This window comes from Glycine soja, chromosome 2 (assembly GCF_004193775.1).
Source record: "Glycine soja cultivar W05 chromosome 2, ASM419377v2, whole genome shotgun sequence".
NCBI classification, from domain to species: Eukaryota; Viridiplantae; Streptophyta; class Magnoliopsida; order Fabales; family Fabaceae; genus Glycine; species Glycine soja.
This window is the reverse complement of record NC_041003.1, coordinates 36,540,821-36,553,427: the sequence shown is the minus strand read 5'-3', so window position 1 is coordinate 36,553,427 and position 12,607 is coordinate 36,540,821. Positions and strand designations below refer to the sequence as shown.

Sequence of the window (12,607 nt, the reverse complement as noted above, 5' to 3'; positions counted from 1 at the left end):
CTGTGATGCGTAGATGCCAAAGAGGTGAACCACATGATCGAGGAGGTCCATGAGGGTTTGTTTGGGATGCATGCCAATGGGCATGCTATGGCCAGGAAGATCCTTAGAGCAGGTTATTACTGGCTCACTATGGAAAGCGATTGCTGCACCCATGTAAGGAAATGCCATAAATGTCAAGCGTTCGCAGACAATGTCAATGTTCCGCCACATCCTTTGAATGTCATGTCTGCCCCTTGGCCTTTTTCCATGTGGGGGATAGATGTCATAGGGGCCATCGAACCCAAGGCTTTATTCTCGTGGCGATAGATTATTTCATCAAATGGGTCAAAGCGGCTTCCTACACAAATGTCACGAGGAATGTGGTGGTCATATTCATAAAGAGGGAGCTGGTTTGTCGGTATGGACTCCCTAGGAAGATCATTACTGACAATGGCACCAATCTGAATAACAAAATGATGCAGGAAATGTGCGAGGATTTCAAAATCCAGCATCATAACTCCACCCCCTATCGGCCGAAGATGAACGGGGCTGTGGAGGCTGCAAACAAAAATATTAAGAAAATTATTCAGAAAATGATAGTGTCGTACAAAGATTGGCATGAGATGTTGCCTTTTGCCCTGCATGGGTACCGAACCTCGGTACGAACTTCTACTGGGGCAACACCGTACTCCTTGGTTTATGAGATGGAAGCAGTGCTCCCATTTGAGGTAGAGGTCCCTTCCCAGAGGATACTAGCGGAATCGGGCCTAGCAGAATCAGAATGGGCTCAAACACGCTACGACCAACTCAACCTTATTGAAGGTAAGCGTTTGACGGCCATGAGCCATGGGCGCCTGTATCGACAAAGTATAAAGAACGCGTTCGATAAGAAGGTGTGCCCGCGCAAGTTCAACGAGGGGGACCTTGTACTGAAAAAGGTGTCCCATGCTGTTAAAGACAACCGAGGGAAGTGGACCCCGAATTATGAAGGGCATTTCATTGTTAAGAAGGTTTTCTCCGGGGGGGCCTTGATACTCGCTAACATGGACGACGAGAAACTGCTTTCGCCAGTAAACTCGGATGTCGTCAAAAGATATTATGCCTAGAGCAGCACTAAAATAGCCATTTCATTCGCATGTATAGGTTGATGGCGCTTGACCAAGAAGGGCCTAATAAAATGAGTATCTGTTCTTTTTCACCACTGATAGTGTTAGTCTTTGTTTTCTTTAAAATGTTTATTTCTTGGATCATAGGGGTGCCGCGAGTGTGAATTTAAAGAAATAACCAAAAGTAAGGACATGCACATGCATTTGCATCTTTTTTATCTTGTAGGCCCTACAGTAATTCTGCATGGCACATACAATCCAGGGCATGAAGAGAGGTAAGAATCCCTTTTGTAAAAAAGAAAATGTAGGTTAGCTTGCCTGGGCGAGCACCCCCTGTACGAAAATGGTTAAAAAGGGGGGAGGGGGAAGTTTTCTTCACGCAAACACCTTCCCCTTCATTTTCAAAAACACAAGGCTCACGGGAACTACGAAAACAGTAGCCCCCAAGCTTCCATTGTTGAGTTTTTTGCTTCCCTTTTCACGCTTTGTTTCACTCCATACAAGTAAGTGCACTATCCTTTGGTTTTTTGCTTTCCATTGATGCCTTTTATGCTTTGAATGGTATATAATTTGGCCAATTCCGTGAGACAATTTGGGGAAAATTTGTGCTTTGTTTCTTTGAATTGAGGGGTTGTAAGGGATGGCCTTAGGCCTAGGTTGTGTTTTGAAATAATGGGGCAAGTCACATTGCCCCTATTCCCTTGTTATTGGCACCTAAAAGTGCGCCCACCAAGTGCTCGGTGAAATGCCTCAATGACATTTGGGCATGGTTTTGTGAACTTTGGATTGTGGGGCTGTTTTGTGTGTATAGGGACAACATGTAGAGTTTAAAATGAGTGCCCAAATTAAGGACTTAGACCTAGGAATCCAAGCCTTTGGTTTTGAGTGCAAGAAAGCATAAAAATGAAGGCATTATGACAGGGATTTCCCTTTAGGCCAGCGACTGATTTTTGGGGCTGCACCATGATGTTTGCCTAGTTTGTTTGAGATGTTATTCACCATGTACGTGTATATATAGAATATGTAGCAAGAGACAAATACCCTTCAAATAAAACATGTATATTTTGAATAGATGGTCAAGTGCTTTATAAATGTACACATGTTTGAATGTGGCACGAGAATGCTTCCCAAAATGAACATATAATGTGGAATTGCCTTTCAAAGTGTAGATAGATGGCATGAAAATTCCTTTTCAAATAAATGCGAGTGTGTGCACGACATGAAATTGGCTCTCAAATAAGCATGTATGTATGAATAAATGTGAATGAAACAACAAAAACCTATGTTAATTTGTATGTTAATAAAATACTTTGAATGTGCATATGTAATTTTTGGTAGCAAAATACTTTGAATACGAACATATGTAATTTTGGCACAATACCTTGAGCATGCATATATAAGTTCTTTTCAAAAGAATATGTGTGGGATATAAGTAGCTAGAATATTTTGAATATCCTAGTATATTGATGTAGATAGCAGGATATTTTGCGCGTATGTGCGTTCATAAATGTTTTTCTTAAGGGAAATGTGTGCACAAGTCTGTTCTAAGTCGAAAAGATTAGTATGCCATTTTTTCTTTAAAATAGCATTTCCTTGTAAATTAACTTTCCAAATATTTGTCCTCGCAGGAAATGGGTCCGAAAAAGCTTTCCGCGAAGAGATCTAGGAGAGACGCCGTGGCTAAAGGGACCAGTGCCGCATCAGAGTTTGATAGCCACCGTTTTCAGAGCATCGTTCACCAGCAGCGCTTCGAGGCCATCAAAGGATGGTCGTTCCACAGAGAGAGGCGCGTCCAGCTCAGGGAGGATGAGTACACATATTTTCAGGAGGAGATAGCTTGCCGACATTGGACATCGTTGGTGACTCCCATGGCTAAGTTTGGCCCTGAGGTAGTCCTAAAGTTTTATGCTAATGCTTGGCCCACAGAGGAGGGAGTGCGAGACATGCGTTCATGGGTGAGGGATCAGTGGATTCCTTTTGACGCAGATGCCCTCAGCCAGTTCCTAGGTGACCCGCTAGTGTTGGAGGAAGGCCAGAAGTGCGAGTTCAGTCAGAGGAGGAACAGGGCCGACAGGTTCGACGAGGAGGCCATTGCTCAGCTGTTATGCACACCGGGGCAGGATTTCACCTGGACCACTGCAGGGAGGCGGGTGCGGATCATGCGCACCAGCATGACCACCTTGACCCAGATGTGGATGACATTGCTGCTTAGCAATGTCTTGCCTAGTGATCATAACTCCGATCTCCCTCTGCTGAAGTGTCAGCTGGTGTATGCCATCCTGACACGGATGAGCGTCCACGTGGCTTAGTTGATTGCTGACACCATCTATTTGTTTGCACGTATGCCACCCACCAGGCACCCTCTAGACCCGGATAAGTATAACAGGGCCCTGGGGTTTCCGACATTGATCACGGGCCTCTGCCAGTCGTTCGGGGTTCCCGTCACCCCCAGCAAAGTGATCCGACCATCAATCACCCAAGCCTTCATTGAGAAGTACTACACGCCTAGGCAGGCACAAGGTGACACACCTCAGGGCGTGGGCGCATCGCCACCACCTCCTCAGGCTGGTCCCGCTGGATCACTAGGCATGGAGCGCTATCAACAACACTTGGTTCGCCAGCAGGCGGCCAACCACCGCGGACAGGTGCAGATACATGAGTGTCTCTACCATTTTAGTCGTAGTTAGCAGGGGCAGAGTTCCACCCCTTTTGTGTGCCCTACCCTGGAGCAGTTTGCGGCTGAGGTCGCATGGCTGGGAGACTGGCCCGATGCCCAGGCAGGGGAGGAGCCTACAGGATCCCCCGGTAGGATGGATGAGCCCCGCATGGACGAGGATATGACTGACCTATTCGATGTCTTGGGAGGGAGCGGAGCCACGACCATGGGATCCCCAGATTCATTTTCTTTTTTATGTTTCATCATTTATCATTTGCATGTTATTTTATTTCTATGACTTGATGGACTAACGTTTGTTTTTGTTGTTTCGATTGTCATTTGTTTTGTGCATACATTTTGTTTGGATTGTTGCGTTAATGCTTATTTCGTTATTGTCGATAATGTTTGTTGAAATTTCGGAACCGTGTAGAGTTTTCATTTAGGAACGTCGTCCTAAAATAAAACGAACAAACATCGTGATAACACCAAGAATAGAAAAAGAAAGAGGCGTTGTGAACAAAATGCCATATCTGTATATAAAGAAAAGAAAAGAATTTTTTTGTATATAAAAAATGCGTGAAAAGAGTTTTTGTATATAAAAAATGTGTGAAAAGATTTTTTTTGTATATAAACAATGTGTGAAAAAATATTCTTGTGTGTGAACAATGAGTGTATATAAAGAATTTTTTGTATAAACAACGAGTGTATATTGAAAAAGGAAAAAAAAATGTTTGAAAATGAATAGAGGTTTTATACAGACCATGTCGATATAAAGAGAAAGAGTTTTTCAATGCGTGTGTATATAGAGGAATTATTTTTTTTGGTGTATAGGAACGTAGGTGTACAGAGAAAAAAGCTTTTCTCATAGATAGCGATGGATGTATAATTTTTTTGTAAACATGCATAGAAGAAATGAAACAAAAAGAAAAGAGAAAGAAAGACCTCGAAGGTCGGCATGTTATGGTCATAGGAAGCACAAATCATTCGTAGAGAGCAAACATGTCTTTTGGAAACAAGAAATTGATGCTAAGAGTTTATTTTCCAAAATAACCGAGATAAGAATGGATGGATTCGTTGAACCAATGAAAGAACATAATTTGGAAACGTTGGGTCTACTTGCGTAAATCCCAAGCCTTAGTATCACAATGCCATAAACTAGATGCTTGAGTACCCTCCTAGCTGTATGCATGACTAATTTTGCACGTTGTTTCCAAATCATCGTTTTTACGCATGCCTCGTGGAAATAATATGGAAGTTTAACCCGAAACCGACACCCTGACACATGAATTTGTTTTGCCCCAAATATCAAAATCGGGCACGCACAATGAAAAGACCATGTTGAGACACAACCTTAAGCTACTTTGAACCTTGGCCCATGAAGAGAATCCTCATCCTTTCCCCCGAAGAAGAGGACAGCAGAATCTCCTCAAGGGAGAGCGAATAACGAATGCTAAAACCCGAATTCCCAATCAAAGATCGAAAAAAAGGAAAAAGAAAAGGGAAAAGAAATGAAAAGAAAGAAAAGAAAAGGAAAAGAAGGATTTCCGATCAAAGATCGGAAGAAAGCAAAAAGGAAAAGATCAGAGGAAAACAGAATAATTCCCGATCAATAAAGGAAACTAGGAAAGAGAACAGAAGATCTTCGGACCAGATAAATTTTAGGTGAGGTAAATGACCGCCGGCAAAGGGAAAACCCATTTTGAAGTGTTTCTTCCTTTGGGATTGCCATTCAAGGTCACTCCCAACTGGCGATGTCCCGCCCCACATAAACAAAGAGGAAAAGACCGAAACACCCAGTTTCCTCTCCAAAAACACTACCCTCGAGAAAATCCTATTGATCCATGATCGCGCGTGTTAATCTTTTGGTTCGATAGGAAATCATGTGCAAAATAAAGTCATGGTGCAGCTATGGTTTGGAATTGAGGTAAAACACTTACCTATGTGAGTTTTTTATACACCATGAGTGATTTTATTCCTAGTTTCAGTTTGACCCGACGTTTCCCTTGAATGTTCATTTAAAAGCTAAACGTTGACATCCTACCCTTCATTTTTGGTTATAAGGAAAACTATTTTTGGCATAAGCATATTGTTTCTCTAAAATATGGTGCTCTCATGAATGATTTATTTTTTCCTTGCTAAAGCATGTTCGCCTTTTAGGTGAAAGAACCCGGTGGACCATTCGGTCCTAAAACCAAATCTTATTCGGAGCCCCATGAATTGATTGCCATTCATGCATCCTCCGCCATCGAGTCCGAAGCCCCACGAATTGATTGCCTAGCGCTGTTCGTGCATCCTCCACCATCAAATCTTATTCGGAGCCCCATGAATTGATTGCCATTCATGCATCCTCCACCATCGAGTCCGGAGCCCCACGAATTGATTGCTTAGCGCTCTTCGTGCATCCTCCACCAACAAATCTTATTCGGAGCTCTATGAATTGATTGCCTAGCGCTGTTCATGCATCCTCCGTTATCAAGTACGGAGCCTCTGGTGAGAGGAAAATACGGTTTTTGTTATTTTCCAAATCGGTTCCTTCACCAAACATGTGTATACGTATATATTATGTTATCTTTTGTTTGTTTGTTTGTTTGTTTGTTTTGTTTTGTGTTGTGCAGAGAAAGAAGAAGGAGAGATGGGAGTCAATTATTTCAAATCGTTTTGGGTTGGAACTATTGTGATTGAGATCAATTAAATCCCCATGATGGGCAAAGGATGGCCTTCGGGAGTCATAATAGATTAATTACGGAAAAGGGCTAAGACGGACAAAATCAGTGTTTTATCTTTGCTTTCCTCCTATCTCCGATAAAAGGTAAGTAAAGAGGGGCAACTGTCATACCCTAATTTCGTCCGGGGACCATTGTTTGATGGCATGCAACCTTTGCTTGACCTTTTCGAGGTACTTGGCACCCATCGTTAGGCAATCTGTGAAGTTCCGTGACATGTCGAAAGTCAAAAGAAAGCATTGTTGCACAATCAGTGAAGTTCCGTGACATGCCGGAAGTCAAAGGGAAGCATTGTTGCACAATTCGTGAAGTTCCGTAACATTCCGGAAGCCAAAAAAGGGATGATTATGTAATCCGTTAGGTTTCGTGACATTACGGAAAGGAAACAAGTATCGTTACGTAATTCGTAAAGTTCCGTAACGTTACGGAAAAAGAATCAGCAAAAAAAGGCAGGGGGTGTATTTAGTAAATAGGGGGTGCAAAATAGCAACCAGGCCCACTTGGGCCTTCTAGGAAGTTCCACCAGAAGGCGGTGCCTTCTGGAGGAAGCAACCTAGCTCGCCTGGGCGAGCTGGGTGGCAAGCTTCTCCCTCTTTTCCCTATAAATAGGGGGAGGAGGGAAGAACAAAAATGTTCAACCCTCCAGGTAGCTGAGAATCACTTAAAATTAGTGACAAAAATTGTTTCCATTAAGAAAATCCAAGCCGAGGCGCTTCCGTAACGCTTCCGAGACGTTTCCGTGGGTGATTTCGCGAAGACTTTCCGTCGTTCTTCGTTGTTCTTCGTTCGTTCTTCGTCGTTCTTCGGTCTTCAACCGGTAAGTTCCCAAAATCAAACTTTTCAATTCATTCTATGTACCCTTAGTGGTCCCCACTTGTTTCGCGTGCTTTTAATTTTATTTCATTTACTTTCCGTACCCCCTTTTGACGTGCTTTAATAATTTATTTAAGTCATTTTCTCGCCTAATCAAAAAGTAAAATAAATTTCCACCGATCATTTAAATTGTAACATCCTTTAATTTCTGTTAAAATAAAATCTGACCGGTCGGTCATGCCGTAACCACGTTTAAAACCAAAAAAGAGACAAAATAATAATATAATAATTAAAAAATCTTTTAGTAAAATATTCAAAAAAATCAATCGGACGTTTTTCTTTGGGATTTTTCTTTCTTAATTGAATTGACTAATAACTAAAGTGAAACTAAGGCTAAAATCAACTCACAAAATCAAGCTTTGTCTGCAAAAATCACTGAAAACCGTTTTAAGGTCCAACGCCTTAAACGATCCTCTTTGCTTTTATAAGTTAACATGGACCGTTCGAAAGCGTAAAATCAACACATCACTTCACTGCCTTTCGAAAGAACTACGTAGGTCTAATTTCCTCTTCGATGGAGGGTACATAGGAGCAAAAGCCCCGCTTTTGTCGACCTCAAAAATAAAAAGAGACAAAAAGTTTAGATACATGATTTCACACAACTCTAATCTAAGGCTGTTGTCCTTTTGGGACAAACGTGAGAGGTGCTAATACCTTCCTCAAGCGTAAAGATAACTCCCGAATCTGGAATATTCTTTATGATTGGTTTCCTTTGGTTTTTCTAACGTTTTCCTTTCAATAAACGTTGGTGGCGACTCTGCGCATTTTCTTCCCATGGAAGACGCACCCGTGAGCCTCGCCTCGCTCGCCCGTAAAAGGGTAGGTTGCGACAGTGATCATCACAAGTATCAACCACACGATACAAAATTACAAGGGTGAGTTCATTATAAAAAGAAGCAATACCAAATCCAAATAACCACAATTAGCAAGAAACATAGGCAGACATGATGAGCGTACACAACATTCATTATTCAACACTCACATTCAACAATTCCTCATCATCCATCCATGGATCCAATCAAGACTGCACAGAATGATGCATGCACCTGACTCAACACTCAGATGCAATGTGGTACGTACCAACAACAACCAAATCTCAGGAAATAGCCTAAGCGTGTCCACATGACACTCTCACTTAGGGAACCATGCAGAGTTCGTTGAGACCACCCGGTTGTGCACGTAACAGCCCAAAGGAGTTCCCTACCAGGTGACAAGCCCCCTCTGTACAAAGTACACTCTACCACAGTTACTCTATTTCCTGTGTCGTATGAGCTATAAACATGGCCAAAAGTAAGTGCCGAAGACCATGGACCAATTAAAGCGCCCAAGCATCCCCGTAGAAATGCTTAGATTATCTAACCATGCTAGTCACCCACGTCTGGGCCATCTGACAAGGTCAGTGCACTCTACCCCCTATGACATACACTACATATGACATATGAACGTGGCCCAAAGCAAGTGCCAAAGACCCTGGAAGGTCAGTGCACTTCGCCCCCCACAAACATACACAACATGCACATGCCAATGCATTTCCAACATTAATCAACATTCCATTTCCATGTTATTTTCAACAAAAATATCATCTCGTCTCAATGACGTTATCAACAACAACAACAACCTCATTTCATATTCACATATTCATCAACAGTAACAACAATTCATGTTGACATGGTCTTTATTAACCACGTCATCTCAAATCAATATCAATTAAAATCCTCAATAGTGACATCAACAACAAATCGCATTCCGCACACATATATTTCTTTCATGCCTGAGATTCACACTCACAGGTCTTCAAACAATACCATTCAAATAAAGACAACAATATCATTCATCACAATATATATATATATGTATGTATGTATCGCATCCCATTTGTCAAAACATAGTTTTTTCCTGAAAAACCAGCATTCATATCAATAACAATTATATCGCATCCCATTAGTTAAAAAAATCATTTTCTATAAAAGAAAAATCAGCATACAACAAGGACAGGTAGTTATCCTCATAGTTAGGTTCCCTGACCCTAACTATGGTGTTAAAACGGTAAATTTTATAATAAACTCCCCTCACCTATTGTGAGCTACCTGCGGGTTCCTCGTCACGTCACTTAGGGATTTCTTTTTCGTCGTTGCTCGTTGATTCTACGCAAGCCTCTACCATGCCAAAATGAAGGAGACTTAATATGGATTTCAGAAAACAAAGCTAATAACAATGCTCTGGGTCAAACACCCACGTCACTACATGAAAGGGCTGAGAGCATTTCGGGTTTTATAAAGGGACATCATTTGGAAATTTCGACCACGCCAATGTGACCGGGGTTCAGTGTAGGTTACGAAAATAACATGCATTTCATGAAAGGATAACATTTACAAAGTCTCCTTCTCTAGGTTTTTTTTTCAAAGGAAGCGTAGAACATGCAATGATGGTTTCCAAACTCAGAAATGATGCAAAGGAAAGATGAAACTAACAAGAAACAAGCATAGAATCATGGTTACCTCAAAGGAAAATGAAATGTCAGATTAGGGCTTCGTTCTCTACCGAAACCGTGAGGCAAGTTGGACGATTCCACTTCGATTGAAGGGTTCCTCTCGGTGTAGGGTTTCATCAAAGAACAACGGCGATTTGTGGTGGCTAATGGTGATTATGGGTGATGGAGAAAGATCTTGGAACGTTGGAAATGGTTTTGGAAGAAAGAAAGAGAAGAAAATGACATTTTTCCTAAGCTACACGAAAGCAAAGGCTGAAACGCTCAAGTAAGCAATGCTCTCGGACACGGAAACACCGCACACACTCCATACATCTTCTCAAAGATCCCAACGGTCAGATCATGGACAAGTGTCTTGTGAAGCTGCAAACTAAATTTCGAAAAGATCCAACGGTTAACGAAGGCTGAGCAGCATTTTTACCTAGGCAGCTTCATGTGGCTTCCTTGAGAAGTTTCATTAAGAGGCTTCCTCAAGAAGCTTCCTCGTGGCTTCTTTGAGAAGCTTTCTTAAGAGGCTTCTTTGAGAAGCTAACGCTTTAACTACTAACACCCTTTTAATAACTAAATTCACCTCCTTGAAAATAATTACGGATAAAGTAACACAACAAATAATCAAACATCAAACATAATTACTAATAATAAATAAATATATATATCAGGGTGTTACAACAACTACATGCAGTGCAACCTCGATCAATACATAATGCAGGATGCAACAATTGTGGAGGCACTCATAAGTTAGATGCATGCATGCTTCAAAATGACACAACCAATGAGGTTAACTACATGGGAAGTCAGAATCGTCAGGGATTCCAGCAAAGCGGACCACCAGGCTTCTATCAGAGAGGCAACCTTTCACAGGGCCAAGGATGGAGATCTTATCAAGGGAATAATATCAACCAAGGGGGACCATCCTATCAGGATAAAGAACGTTACTTCAGGCGGTTCCTTGACATATTCAAAAGACTAGAGATTACTATCCCTTTTGGAGAGGCCCTACAGCAGATGCCGTTATACTCAAAGTTCTTAAAGGACCTACTCACTAAGAAGGGAAAGTACATCAACAATGAGACCATTGTCGTAGAAGGCAACTGTAGTGCAGTGATTCAAAAGTTGCCTCCTAAGTTCAAAGACCCAGGAAGTGTCACCATCCCTTGCTCTATTAGGGATGTATCGGTAGGAAAGGCTCTTATTGATTTAGGAGCAAGTATCAATTTAATGTCGCTTTCCATGTGCAGAAGAATAAGGAACCTAAAAATTGACCCCACTAGGATGACACTCCAACTGGCAAATCGCTCCATCACTAGGCTATTTGTAGTAGTAGGAGACGTCTTGGTCAAAGTCCGCCACTTCACCTTTCCGGTGGACTTCGTGATCATGGACATTAAGGAAGATGAAGAAATTCCCTTGATTTTGGGGAGACCATTTATGCTGGCCGCCAAATGTGTAGTGAAGATGGGAAATGGGAACCTGGAGCTAAGCGTGAATGATCAAAAGGTCACCTTCAACCTTTTTGAAGTAGTTAAACATCCCAGCGCAAACAAACCATGCTTCAAGGTGGAGGCAGTTGAGCAAGAGGTAGACCACGCAATGCAACACCTGACCACTCACTCACCATTGGAAAAGGCACTAATAAACACAGTAGATTGCCTGACCAATGAGGAGGAAAAAGATCTGAAGGCCTGCCTGGAAGACTTGGAGCGGCTCAAGAGGGTTCATGCAGGGGAAGATACTGTTGAAGCCCTAAAGAAAGACAAACCTCCAGAAAAGCCAAGTTTGGAGTTGAAGATTCTCCCCACACACTTGAAGTATGCCTTTCTAGAGGAGAATGGCGTTAAGCCAGTCGTAATCAGCAACAGCTTGTCATAAGAAGAAAAAGCAAGGTTGATGGAAGTTCTCAAGAAACACAAATAAGCTATTGGGTGGCACATCTCAGACCTCAAGGGAATTAGTCCTGCCTATTGCATGCATAAGATCATCATGGAGGACGAGTACTGACCAGTAAGGCAACCTTAGAGAAGGCTTAACCCATCTGATGTAAGCTCCATTGGAGCTTGTAGGCCTAGGATCTTCTTCATCAATGGACTCCTTCGCTTCTTGGAAGATGAATGGCAGCGGAATGGAGAAAGGAAGAGAGAGAGGAGACGCCACTTCAAGGAGAAGATGAGTCTAGAAGAAGCTCACCACCATAGGAGGCCATGGATAAGAGCTTGGAGGAAGAAGGAGATGAATGAAGGGAGAGGAAGAGAAGAGCACGAAATTTTGTGCTCTAAATGAGCTTTGAAATCTGAAGTTTAATATTCAAATGATAAAAGTTCAAAAAAATGCACACACATGACCTCTATTTATAGCCTAAGTGTCACACAAAATTGGAGGAAAATTTGAATTTCAATTCAAATTTCACTTTAATCTGAAATTGAATTTTTGGAGCCAAAATTTGGAGTCAAAATTTCAGTAATTATGATTAGTGAATTTTAGCTATGGTTCAGCCCACTAATTCAAGATCAATTCCAAGATTCTCCACTAAGTGTGCTTAGGTGTCATGAGACATGTAAAACATGAAGGACATGCACAAAGTGTGACTATATGATGTGACAATGAGGTGTAGTAAGCAAATGCTTACCTCCCCCTCTAAAATTTAATTGGATTGGGCTTCTACAAATTCAATTAAATTTATTTCCAACCACACACATCAAATATTCACTTAGTGCATGTGAAATTATAAAACTACCCCTAATACAAAAACTAGTCTAGGTGCCCTAAAATACAAGGGCTGAAAATT

General features: G+C 41.7%; 1 protein-coding gene across 1 annotated transcript; it reads left to right on the top strand.

Annotated features, from left to right (window-relative positions):
• The first annotated feature begins 10,611 nt into the window (after positions 1-10,611).
• On the top strand, positions 10,612-11,694 carry LOC114375613. Its single transcript, XM_028333446.1, has one exon. The coding sequence runs from the start codon at positions 10,612-10,614 to the stop codon at positions 11,692-11,694; it is 1,083 nt and encodes a 360-aa protein (XP_028189247.1).
• The last annotated feature ends 913 nt before the right edge of the window (positions 11,695-12,607 follow it).

Excerpts from the sequence above, each read along its gene's own strand:
- LOC114375613 (XM_028333446.1), top strand. The coding sequence starts at position 10,612 with ATGGGAAGTCAGAATCGTCAGGGATTCCAGCAAAGCGGACCACCAGGC.